Here is a 12,284-nt window from a genome sequence, read left to right as displayed (position 1 = left end):
CGTGATTAAGCTTTGATCTATCGTAATTCGGTGTAGCGGATTAAACTAGTTTTCACACTTTAGGAGCTTGAACATAAACATTTTAGTTAAGTTTTAATTACATTTCTGTAAGTTTAGTTAAGTTTAATAAAATGTGTAATTTGAGTCTTTTATTGACCTGAGGGGCCGAATGAGGTCTAAAGGTGAGCTAATATACTTTATGAGTGTGCAGAAGACCATTAGAAGACGTACTAACTCAATACTGGTCACTAGGTTGCAACATGGAGCATTGGGTGTTGTAACATAAAGAGCAGAATAGAAGAATTCCAGGACTGCCTTCACTATCGCGACATAGCCTGAGGATGTCGTGACATACCCTTGAAGACACCCTAAAGATGAGCATACTGCCCTCGATGTTGCGACACAAAACCTTGTGTGTCGCCACATCGCCTTTGTACGGGAAATAGTTATGAGCCATAGGCGTTTTGGTCCGCACAATTAAATGTTAAGCACGAGAACGGCAGCTGACCTAGGGTTAAGGACGACAACCACCCTAAAGTCTATAAATAGGCTCATTTAGCACATGTTATGGGCACCTTTGATATTATATAAATTTTCCCTTGAGATTTAGTTTTTCTCTTTCCTTAGGTTTTAGATTTTATTTTCGTTCTTGTTATTTACTTTTGTGGAGAAATTAGATTTGGTAAATACTATCGAACTCTGTGAATCCCTGTACTTAATTTCAATGCAAATCAGGCTTCTTCTAAGATTATACCGTTTATTAGATCCATGAGGAACTAATCCACCTGTGGGGGATTAGCGACTAGAGGTATGAATAATTAACTGTTTTGTAGGGAATTATTAACGAATTAGATGTTTAGGAAAGAATGAATCTAAACCCTAGGCCTGACAACCCTAGGAAGTCATCAAGGTGAGAATTAACCCAAAATTGGTATGGCCTATCCATGAACACCTTAACCCTGAACCGGTCTGGACTGTGAGGTTGGAAGATAAGTACTTCTTGCCAACTCAATATTTCAGTGGAAGATTGGAAGATCCTGTTAAGGTATTGACTAGTTGAGTGAACAAGAAAACCCTAGACAATAGTTGATTATGACTACCCATGCCCAGATTGGATACATATTTGACTATTTGATTTCTCGTATTTTATTTATTTACTTTTTTTTATTTCTTTTATTATTTTTTTAGTATAGTCTATCAAACATGTTCTATTAATTCTTCGTACTATAATTTAATTAAAGTAAAAAATTAGATCTATTTATGTTTAGATTAGAATTAATTTAGTGCTCGGCTTATTTAGGTACGATCCTCAAAGTACTTACCTACTCCGTTGTAACTATATTACAATCTGACCCGTATACTTGCAAATGTCGCTTTTCATATCTTTTGTGCAAGATTTCTACTTTGGACATTGGTACGTCTGGAGGCGATCAAGCTCCCCCCAACGACATACCATTACGAAAGCAACTACTCAGTGCTCGTCCAATGACTTTGTCATAAGTGTGTTACCCTCATAGGATATCCTTGATCTCTTTGGGATAATATTCATTCTCCAAACTACTCAGTGCTCGTCCAATGACTTTGTCATAAGTGTGTTACCCTCATAAGATATCCTTGATCTCTTTGGTAATTGACTCATATTAGAATATATAATTTTTTTTACTTTGAATTTGACGGTAATTGCTCTCGCATTGAATGTGACATCTTATAACTCTGACCCGACGATCGGATCGAGCGAGGGATGTTACATTTTTTGCTTGCAATCCCTTTTCGCTTTTGCAGAATTGAGTATTATTGATCGAAGCCTTAATATAATTTCCTTATCAGGCTCCTTTTCATCTTCAACTTCTTTCACCATCTTACTTGACACCTTCGAACCTTGGCTTGGACACCAACTGTCACAGGGTTAGAACTTTAATTTGGCAAACCGCATGACCTTAGGCGATTCTTTTGCTTCAGATCCACCTAAGTCAGTATATCCCTCAAGAAGACTAGAATTCTTAAAGAAATTCTCTAAGACATCGAAATAAAGTGAAAGAAAACAATCAAGCAAAGAAGCAAAAAGCAAACAGAAAAGCTACAAGAAAACTAAGTACACCTAGTGTTTGAGTAAATGCACTTAAAAGTGTTATATTACTTTGAAGAAATACAACTAAGTGATTACAAATAAACAACCTATTTTGTAGCAGCTACCAGCCTCTCCGAAGCTAATACATATTATTGATATTATTAACATTAGATTATGTTATATTTAGGATCTCAAATGAATAATTATTTGTATAAAAAATATATATTGTTACTTGAATAAAAAAATTTCAACGTTGTCAACACAATCAAAATATCATCAGGGAGCTGAAAGTTTATTGTAGCTCAAATTCTTTTCAAATTAGTACTAATTAAAATGAGCTAAAGTTATAAGAAACTGGTGGATTTAAAATTTGGGGGATCGAAATTTTCCACTAACAACCCGTTGGCAATTGGCATCAAACTATAAACTATGAACTTGTCTCAAGAATGAAGAAACTGGAATAATTAAAACAGTAATATAATGCAAGCATTGTTTGATATCTCTTGAAAGTAAAAATTATGTAGGCAGTTTCGAAGACTAATAAGAATCCCTTTATGAAAGTCTTAAAATGGAACAAGCAGCATGGAAATGGAAGAAGAGGGGATAGTTTATTATTCTACCCTGAATAAATGTGAATGCCAATAGCAATCACAAAGATAGTGACTAGCCCAAAGAATATGATGGTATGAACAAAAATGGAGATTGGACTCGTCTGGAAGTTAGCAAATTCCACTGCTCTTTTGTTTCCAGGCAGCTGAAACAGCAACCCTGGTGAACACAACACAAACAGCACCACTGCCACCACTACTGGCCCCCAATCTCCCGACATCCCTCTTCCTTTGTTTCCTGCACAATATCTCTTCTAGGACATATATGAGATGGGGTTGAGTGAACCTCTCAATAAAATAGTAGCCATTTAAAGACAAAGGGAGAAGAAAGAGAGAACCAAAAGACAAAGGAAAAGGTTCATAACCGGAAGAGGAACCTTGGGTACCACGTTATCTTGACAGTAACAAGCCTCAGGACGGCCTAATATGGCAATGAATGGCCATGTGTGGACGGCTGTTGCTTGAATTAGCACGCACTCCAAAGAAATAAAAATCATTGTATTGTTTTAACTTGTTTGATTTGTTTATTCAAGTACATTCATGTTTATTGGTTCAAAACTAGGACAAATTTATTTATAACTTGTTAAAAACGAAGACAAGCGAATATAAAGATTAACCTAGTGAAACAACCCAATAGAGGTCTTGAAAAGAGAGACCAATACCAAAACTCTCACCGGTGGGGGAGTAGCATCAGGGTCAGATTCAGCCAGTATAGATATGGATGTGGAGGGCCACAATCAAAACAGCATAGATGGCAAAGAAAAGAAGAGTGTGGATAGCAATGGCCTTGCCATTGGTTTTCATGCTCCCAAACTCCAGCTGCTTGCTGTTCCCTGGAAATGAAAACAAAAGCCCTGGTGATAGCAACACAAATAGCACCACCCCAATAAGAACTGGAGCCCAATCTGCCATTAAAAATAGTTCCTTGCCTCCAACTATACTAAGAAGAGCTTCAGAAATCAGTTATAAAAGTTCCCTTTTTTTCCAGAGGAGGAAAGTGAAATTACTAGATTGTTTCTGGGTAGGATTATGGCCAAGGGGACTAAAAGATGAAACTTGAAAGAGACAGCTGGGGAGTGGGAACGTGTGATTGGGGCCTGGCTGTGTCGGGGATAGGTGCTTACTTGCCACAGCTAAGTGTCGACTCCTCGTGAATCTAATTGTAGCCATTAGATTTATATTTGTCAACTTTTGATTAGCGGAAATGGGATTAGGATTAGGATTAGGATTAGGATTATGGATTAAGGGTAATAAAGGTTTGAATGTACTTAAACTTATGCCCTTCGATATTGGTTTTAAAGATGAAAGATTTTATTTTAATTACTTTTTTATATTTTGTTGATAAAGGCAACAACTTTACTTTTGATCATGGCATAACTTTTATATAAAGAAGTCTATAAAAGTTTAACAAAATTGCTAGATTGTTTTAATAAATTATTTAATTAGTCACTGAGCTTTTCACATACTTCTATTTTAGTCATCGAATTATAAAATCTTCAATTTAATCACTAAATTATCTGAATTTATTTTTTTTAGCCACTTTGTCGTTAAGTTTGACACGGTTGGATGATGTGGTCATTATTAACTACATGAAAGGTCACTTAACCATGAGAGGGTTTTGTTTTGGTTACCCAACTATAAAAAATTTTCAATTTAGTCTATAAAGTTTTTGAAATTAGATTTCCTTTTTAGTCATCATGTTGCTAAGTTGATAATGGAAGTTATAAATAGCCTTTTTTATTGGTATAACAACAAATTTAACCCTTCAATATTTATACATTATTTCAATTTAGTAACAATTCTAAAAAACCAAAAAATTTAGTACTCAATATTTACAAAATTTATCAATTTAATCCTAATTATTGGTCTTTTTTTCTCTCTCTACCTTTCGTTTTATGCTCTTAGATGGTGTTATTCAGCGTAGGAAAACTCAAAGGATTCCAGTTGCCTATACCAGAAAAATCATAATTTGTTAGTAATTTTTTTTAACACTTTAGATTAAACGATGCTTTTCCGGCATTGAGAAACTCAAAGATTTTTAGTTTTCGACACCAAAAAGATCATAGGTCAACATAATGTTTTTTAATATATTTTTTATGTTAAAATAGTAGTTCTCCTGTGGCAAAAAACACTTAAATCTTACTAGCGTCAAATAAAAATATTTTAAAAAAACTTTCTAGCACCAAATATTAGTAAGAATGTTTAGGGCTATATTTTTAAGAATTACAACTAAATTGATAAAAGCATATAAATATTGAATGGAAAAATTCGTTATTAGGCAAATAAATAAAAGGACACATCAAACTTCCATTATCAACTTAATGACAAGGTGACTAAAAATATACTTTCAAAAACTTTAATGAGTAAACAAAAAAATTATAGTTAGGTGATCAAAATAGAAAAACTTTCATAGTTGAGTGACCACTCATATAGTTTTTAATGGCCATATCCTCCACTATTTCAAACTTAATGGCAAAATACCTAAAAATGAATTTGGATAATTTAGTGATCAAATTAAAATTTTCATTGTTTGGTGACAAAATAAAATATATGTAAAATTCAATGACTAATTAAGTAGTTTATCTTTTTTTTAAAACTTCGTGTTTTGAAATATCATAAGTTTTACCAATGAACTGAGCATTGTGTTTGTAAAATATTAAACTATTTAGGATTAAATCACATGTTGGGACTTGAATTTGGTAACTTTATTTTACACTCGAATAAAATATTTTTTGTCCAAGTTAGATTTTGAACTTGGTAATTATTCTCACATTGGGGTCTGAACATTTTTTTTGTCCAAGTTAGGCCCTAAACTTAACTAATGTTCCTACATTGGGACTTCAACTTTTTTTTATACAAGTTAGTCCTTGAAACCCTAAATTTCAAGCCTTAATGTGGGTATAACCTCCTCAATCCAATCCAAACATTATGGCCAAATTATGGAGGTCACACTAGCCACTGAAATGGCCCTAGTAAAACATTGAGTTTCAGAAAAAGTCAGTAATCCATTTCGTAAAAGAATTCAAGTTTTATAGAGGGTATCAATACCAATTAGAAAATTATTAATACTTAAATAAGTATCAATACGGTTTAGGCATTCTGCCAATTTTGAAATTTATAAAATTGATGGTCACTAAACTAACTATAAATATGACAAAGGCAAACCCACCTATCGAACAATAGTATAGCTACGGTGAGTAAAGATATCGTATCCGCAAGGACTAAAAGTATTAGTAATTACCATTTTTCTATGATTTAGCCGACAAATTGGAGTGACGTGTTTTAATCTAAAATTATTAAACTAATTTATCTAAGAACACAACAAAGAATGAATCAAGAAAATAATTGAATATTAACCAATGAGATAGACAATACCTAGGAAAGAATCCACCTAGACTTCACCTATTATTATCAATCTGAAATAAACGATTTATTCACTTGTGTCTTGATCCGTAGAAATCCTCAAATTATGTTAATACCTCTTTCGAGAGTAAGAACAACTGACTCTAGGTTGACTAATTGAAATCTCTTTCTAATTAAAACCTCTATCATCGTATTAACCCGATCTATGGATTCCTTTATTAGATTTGACTCTAATCTGATAGATTTATGCCGTCTTATTTATAGGATTGCATGCAACTCCACTCAATTATGCTAGATCTACTCTTAAACAGGGACTTTTGCTGTACTAGATTAAACATATTAAACACAAATTAATATCCCAGAAATATTAAAACAAGAAATAAGCATACATAATTTAGAACAAGAATCAAGTATTTATCACGTAAAAATAGAAATTAAATAAAAGGATTCATCATAGGTTTCATCGTCCCTAAGTATATAGGGAATTAGTTCATAACCCTAAATGAAAACATCTCAAAGTCAAAAAAACCACAAAACATAAAGAAACTCAATAAAACTTCAAAAGAAATTAAAATGAGATCTTCAATATTGATGGAGATTCGGTTCCGAGTTGGTTCCGATGGTGTTCTTCAAGTGTTTTCTTCGATCTTCTCTGATGGTTCCCTTATGTCTTCTTCTAATCGGTATTTATAGACTTTAAAATGCTCAAAAAGCCTAAAAATTAGGTTTTTTTGTGTATTTGGGAAGCAGGGTGCAAAATCGACATTGGCTGGCACACCGGCATGTGTCTAGCCCATGTGGAAATGCCCAGGCCGTCTGGCTCTTCAAAACAGCTTTTTTTGTCCAATTTTGGCTCTTTTTCGCTCCCAAATGTTCTCCTAAATATAAAAACATGAATTTAAAGGATTAGGAGCATCAAATCCACTAATTTGCATAATTAATCATCCAAAAATGCATTAAGAATGGGATTAAAAAATGTTACTTTTATAGATTATTAAATATCCCCACACTTAAGTGTTTGCTTGTCCTCAAGCAAAATCCTCAACTCTCATTAAAATTAATCTTTCTCAACTCATAATTCTCATAAATAATGTCTCAAAATAATTCACAAATAATCATGTATTGGCAATTCAACTAAAAGGCACTAAAGTCTTAAACAATCCAAGCTAAAAAAAATTTAAAGCATGAAAACATAGGTATTTCCCTTTATCTAAGTAACTACATTTAATTCAAAATCGACAAGAATCGACATTCTTACTAAAGATTCACTCAAAGTGTCTAAGGATCAAGAATAAACACTCAATAGTCAAACAAGAACGATCATTACCATATGCTTTCATGAAAATCAAATCTCCACCACTATTAAATGATATGATACACAAATTAAAAGGTCTTTAAGAGGTTGTAAAGGAGCTTAGGTTAAGGGTGTGGAAAAACACCAGAAAATTTAGTTATAATCGAGATCAAATTGATAAACTACCAAACTAGAAAAAATAAACAAATGCTGAATTAAAAACAAGTGTATAAATCAAGAACTATTCAAGAATAAGAAAACGAGTTTCTTCTCAAAATATGAATTTAACTATTCAAGCTCAATCAACATAGAACTAAATATAATCAAAAAATTTTCAATTTTTTTCTTTTTTTCTTTTTTTTCTAGAATAATCAGAAATAATTCAACAAATCAAACAAAAATTATAGTTAAACAACTAATCAAATCAAATCTCGACAAAAAGGGAGTCAATAAACCAGGAAAAAGTCTCAACGAACAAAAAAAAAAGAGTTATGGGTTAACATTAATGGGTAAATCAAGAAATGGTGTGTTAGGCTCAATGGGGTTCACTAAGGGTTAATTAAAAGGTAGACTTTTTATGGGATAAGTGGGTTAAAACCTAAGTGCCTTTATCATCTCAGTATATCAAATCAAAGGTGTAGTCTCGACATGTATAATTGAAGCAAGTTCTAGAATAACAAATCAAATTGACATACTCATAACCAATAATAAAATGAGCAAGAAAAATGTATGCTCTAAAGGCACAAAATCTCACAAAAAAAAAATCATGGTTTTTGATGTCAAACTTACAAATCTCAAACTTCAAGATAATACTTCAATTTAGGGAAACAACCTAAAATTTTTAATTCGAAAATAAAATTTATTATGTTTGATTCTCTCATGTCTTAAATTTTAAATCAACCAATGCACAAATATCTACAAATTAATCCAAAACACATCAACAAAAATCTCAAATCGATAAAAATTCATTCTAATGGAGGTATGAGAAAATTACTTAAACACAAAATATAATTCAGGGATTATATAAATAACCTCCCCACACTTAAGATGTACATTGTCCTCAATGTACAACCAGATATAATCACAGTGTAAGCAGACTTTCATAAGAGAGGGAGAAAACTGACACTGCCCTGAATATTGGATGAAATCACCCGAATGGTGAAAAGCGAAATTGTAGACAATCTAAATGTAGTGCATGATTCCGAGAAAACTAATAAGAAAATAAACACAAATAATGAAGAAGATTAAGAGGTACAACTCAATTAGAAACAACCATAAAAATAAAAATAAAAACATAGTTCAAGAGATAATAAATAAAATAAGTCTAAGAAAATAAAAATAAAGCAACTAAAAACAAAATTAAAGATAAAAAGAAAAGGAAAAGAAAAGAAAAGAAATAAATTCAATGATACCAATAAAATTAAAGGTAATTGTAAGAATAATAGTAAAAAAATACTAGAAATAATAGAAATATAACTAAATAGCATAAATAAAATAAGTCTAAGAAAATAAAAATAAAGCAACTAAAAACAAAATTAAAGATAAAAAGAAAAGGAAAAGAAAAGAAAAGAAATAAATTCAATGATACCAATAAAATTAAAGGTAATTGTAAGAATAATAGTAAAAAAAATACTAGAAATAATAGAAATATAACTAAATAGCATAAATAAATTAAAATTTAAGCATAAGAATAAGAAAACAAATAAAAAATAAGAAAACAAATCAGTAAAGTAAAAATAAATAATATAAAAAATAATAATAAATAAAATAAAGCAAAGGGTAAAAGGGGAAGATCGTCGAAAGATGGTGGCTGCAGTTACAATGGGGGTTGGGCGTGAGAGGCGGTGTTGTGCATGGTTGGGGGCGAGGTTGGTCCATTATGGGGAGAAGGGAGAGGAGGTGGGTGATGGGGGAAAGGGGGTGGCTTGTTTGGGGAAGAAGAAAAAGATAAATTGAGAAAGAAATTTTAGGGTTTGGGCCACACGTGTTTTCAGCCTGTGTGTAATTAAAAATTAAGCCCAGTCTTCACACGGCCTCGGACACGCCCGTGTGTCCAGGCTGTGTGGCACACACGCCCGTGTGTCTAGACTGTGTGGCACACACGGCCGTGTGCCAGGTCGTGTATGTTTTCCTTCGCTTCTCTCACGTCCATGTGGAATCCCACACGACAGTGTCTCTTACCCATGTAACTCTCTAACTTGGAATAAAATTGAAAAAAATTAGTTCTAGGACTCACACGGCCTAGGACACGTCTGTGTGTCCAGGCCGTGTAGACCATTTTAGTCCGTGTAACCTTAGAATTTTTGAAAAATTAACTCCCAGGATTCACACGGCTAAGGACACGTCCGTGTGTCTAGGTAGTGTGGGTCACATGGTCATGTCGTCAGGTCGTGTAACTTACTGTTGAATGCCCCTTTATACACACGGCTTGGGACATGCCCGTGTGTCCAGGTTGTATGGATCAAATTTTTTTGAAAATTAATTTAATTAATTTGAAAATAACATGAAATAAAGTTAAAATAATTAGTCGAATATTAGACACTCGGGTTGCCTCACGAGAAGTGCTTATTTAAAGTCTAAGCTCGACTTACCTCGGATACGCATAGTTACGGTGGTTTGTAGAGCCAAGGCTCCTCTTTTTCGCTATCAATTATTCTACCAAGATAAGGTTTAAGTTGAGTATTGTTTACTTTAAATGTGTCGAATTTAGGATGAGTTACCTCGATTGTACCATAAGGGAAGACGTTCAGTACCGTAAATGGGTTTGATCCGTTTGCATCAAGCTCTGAAGGGGCAAATCGTGGATCCATTTTGTCCATCAGTACCTTTTCTCTAACCTTAAATTGGTTTGTTCTATTCACATGCTCCTCATGGCGTTGCTTTGGCTCTTTATCGCGTTTTCTCGATTTCTCCTTGACATGTGTTCGCCATTCATCTAGTTCATCGACTTGTAATATTCGTCCTTCATAAGTCGTTTTATTTCTATCGCATTGACTAAAACATGGCTCTATTATGTTTTCTCGAGGGGTTTCCTGCAAAGAAGGTTGAGCTATATGGTTACTCACATTAACAAAAGATTTAAAATCATCTCGATCACTAGATGTTCTCAAAGAATCATGAGTCTAGAGAGTAATTGTTTCGTCACCTACATGAAGTACTAATTCACTCGTACCAACATCATTAATATTTCTAGCGGTGGCTAAGAAAGGGCGACCTAAAATTAATGGTAACTCACTACCCTCATCCATGTCCAACATAACAAAGTCAACGGAGAATATGAATTTATCTATTTTAACAAGCACATCCTTAATAACATCCCTAAGATATCTAATGGTTCTATCCGCTAATTTAATATTCATCCTAGTTTGTTTGGGTTTCCCAAGACTTAGTTGTTTAAACATTTTATAAGGCATGACATTAATACTAGCCCCTAAATCAGCTAAGGCATTGTCAATATTTAAACTACCAATTAAACAAGGAATAGTAAAACTACCCGGATCTTTCAGTTTGTTGGGTAGTTTGTAAGATGGCCGAGCAAACTGCATTTAGCTCCACAGTCGACGAATCGTCTAACTTCCTTTTGTTTGCCAAAAGCTCCTTTAAAATTTTGACATAATGGGGCATTTGCGAAAGAGCTTCAACAAATGGTAAGTTAATATGTAATTTTTTTAGGAGTTTAAGAAATTTATCAAATTGTTCGTCCGTGTGGTTCGTCTTCGTCACGTTAGGATATGGAGCTAGAGGTTTATATTTTTTAGCAACCGGGTTTTTCTCTTTCTGGCTTACCTCAACCTTATCGTTATTCACCATAGTTTCTTGCCTTGGTTCTTGTTCAAATCCAACTAACCCTTCATCATCTCGAACAATAATTGCATAAAGTTTCTATCTCGGGTTAGTTTTGGTATTGCTAGGGAAATTACCTTGTGGTCGTTCTAAAATTAACTTAGCAAGCTTACCCATTTGGTTCTCGAGCCCTTGAATTGATGCTTGTTGATTTTTCAATGTTGCCTCAATATTTTGAAAACTGGTTTCTGACACCGAGATAAACTTCGTCAACATATCCTCAAGGTTTGGCTTCTTCTCTTGCTGATAAGGTGGTTGTTGGAAGCCCGAAAGAGGTTGTGCTATCTGATTTCCTTAACCACCCCAAGAGAAATTGAGATAGTTCCTCCAATCTGCATTATAGTTATTACTATAAGGGTTATATTGAGGCTTATAATTATTACCCATATAATTGATTTGTCCGTTCTCTATGCTAGGAGCAAAGGGTAAATATTCTGAATTATTCATTCCTCATCCATTGGTATCGCATTGCATCACCGGATGTACCATCAATTTTTTTTATTTAAAAGTTCTACCTGATTCACTAACATGGTGACCGCATCTAAGTTAAAAACATTAGTTGCTTTTTATCGACTTCGTCCTTATGACTTGCCACTGATAATTATTTAGTGTCAACTCTTCCATAAACTCATAAGTCACTTCAGGTGTTTTATTGTTTAGAGTTCCACAGGCTGCTAGGTCAATCAACTACCTCGTTGAAGGGCTCAAACCATTATAGAAGGTTTGAACTTGTAACCATAAGGGTAACCCATAGTGAGGGCACCGTTTCAATAAGTCCTTATACCTCTCTCATGCATCATATAACGTCTCTAAATCTATCTGAACAAAGGAAGATATATCATTCATCAACTTGGCTGTCTTAGCCGGTGGAAAGTACTTTAACATAAATTTCTCGGTCATTTGAGCTCATGTAATGATGGAACCTCGTGGTAAAGAGTTAAACCATTGTTTAGCTTTGTTCATCAACAAGAAAGAGAATAACCATAAACAAATGGCGTCGCCAGTGGTGCCATTAATTTTAAAAGTATCACAAATTTCCAAGAAATTAGCGAAATGAGTATTTGGATCTTCGTCTTGCAAACCATCAAACTGAACAAACTGTTGTACC

At 33.5% G+C, this 12,284-nt stretch overlaps 1 protein-coding gene and 1 non-coding gene across 5 annotated transcripts; one reads left to right on the top strand and one right to left on the bottom strand.

Moving 5' to 3' along the window:
• Nucleotides 1-2,546: 2,546 nt before the first annotated feature.
• On the bottom strand, nucleotides 2,547-3,500 carry LOC105780312 (uncharacterized). Of its 4 annotated transcripts, none has more exons than XM_052629559.1 (2): nucleotides 3,351-3,500; nucleotides 2,547-2,914 (listed from the first exon to the last, which is right to left on the bottom strand). In XM_052629559.1, the coding sequence occupies exon 2, from the start codon at nucleotides 2,895-2,897 to the stop codon at nucleotides 2,685-2,687; it is 213 nt and encodes a 70-aa protein (XP_052485519.1). In that variant the 5' UTR covers nucleotides 2,898-2,914; nucleotides 3,351-3,500; the 3' UTR covers nucleotides 2,547-2,684. The 4 variants fall into 4 exon arrangements, with proteins under 4 accessions (XP_052485519.1, XP_012460018.1, XP_052485520.1 ...); XM_012604564.2 differs by having other exon boundaries at nucleotides 2,547-2,930; nucleotides 3,351-3,498; XM_052629560.1 differs by having other exon boundaries at nucleotides 3,339-3,485.
• Nucleotides 3,501-11,921: 8,421 nt separating this feature from the next.
• Nucleotides 11,922-12,028, top strand: LOC128040744 (small nucleolar RNA R71). The gene has a single exon (XR_008195550.1). It is a non-coding gene; the product is annotated as a small nucleolar RNA R71 (small nucleolar RNA).
• The last annotated feature ends 256 nt before the right edge of the window (nucleotides 12,029-12,284 follow it).

Source organism: Gossypium raimondii, chromosome 4, assembly GCF_025698545.1.
Source record: "Gossypium raimondii isolate GPD5lz chromosome 4, ASM2569854v1, whole genome shotgun sequence".
In the NCBI taxonomy this organism is placed as follows: domain Eukaryota; kingdom Viridiplantae; phylum Streptophyta; class Magnoliopsida; order Malvales; family Malvaceae; genus Gossypium; species Gossypium raimondii.
The sequence above is the reverse complement of the archived record's forward strand: the minus strand, read 5'-3'. Positions and strand labels throughout refer to the sequence as shown.

Bases quoted from the DNA above. Each gene is read 5' to 3' on its own strand.
- LOC105780312 (XM_052629559.1), bottom strand. From the start codon at position 2,897: ATGTCGGGAGATTGGGGGCCAGTAGTGGTGGCAGTGGTGCTGTTTGTG.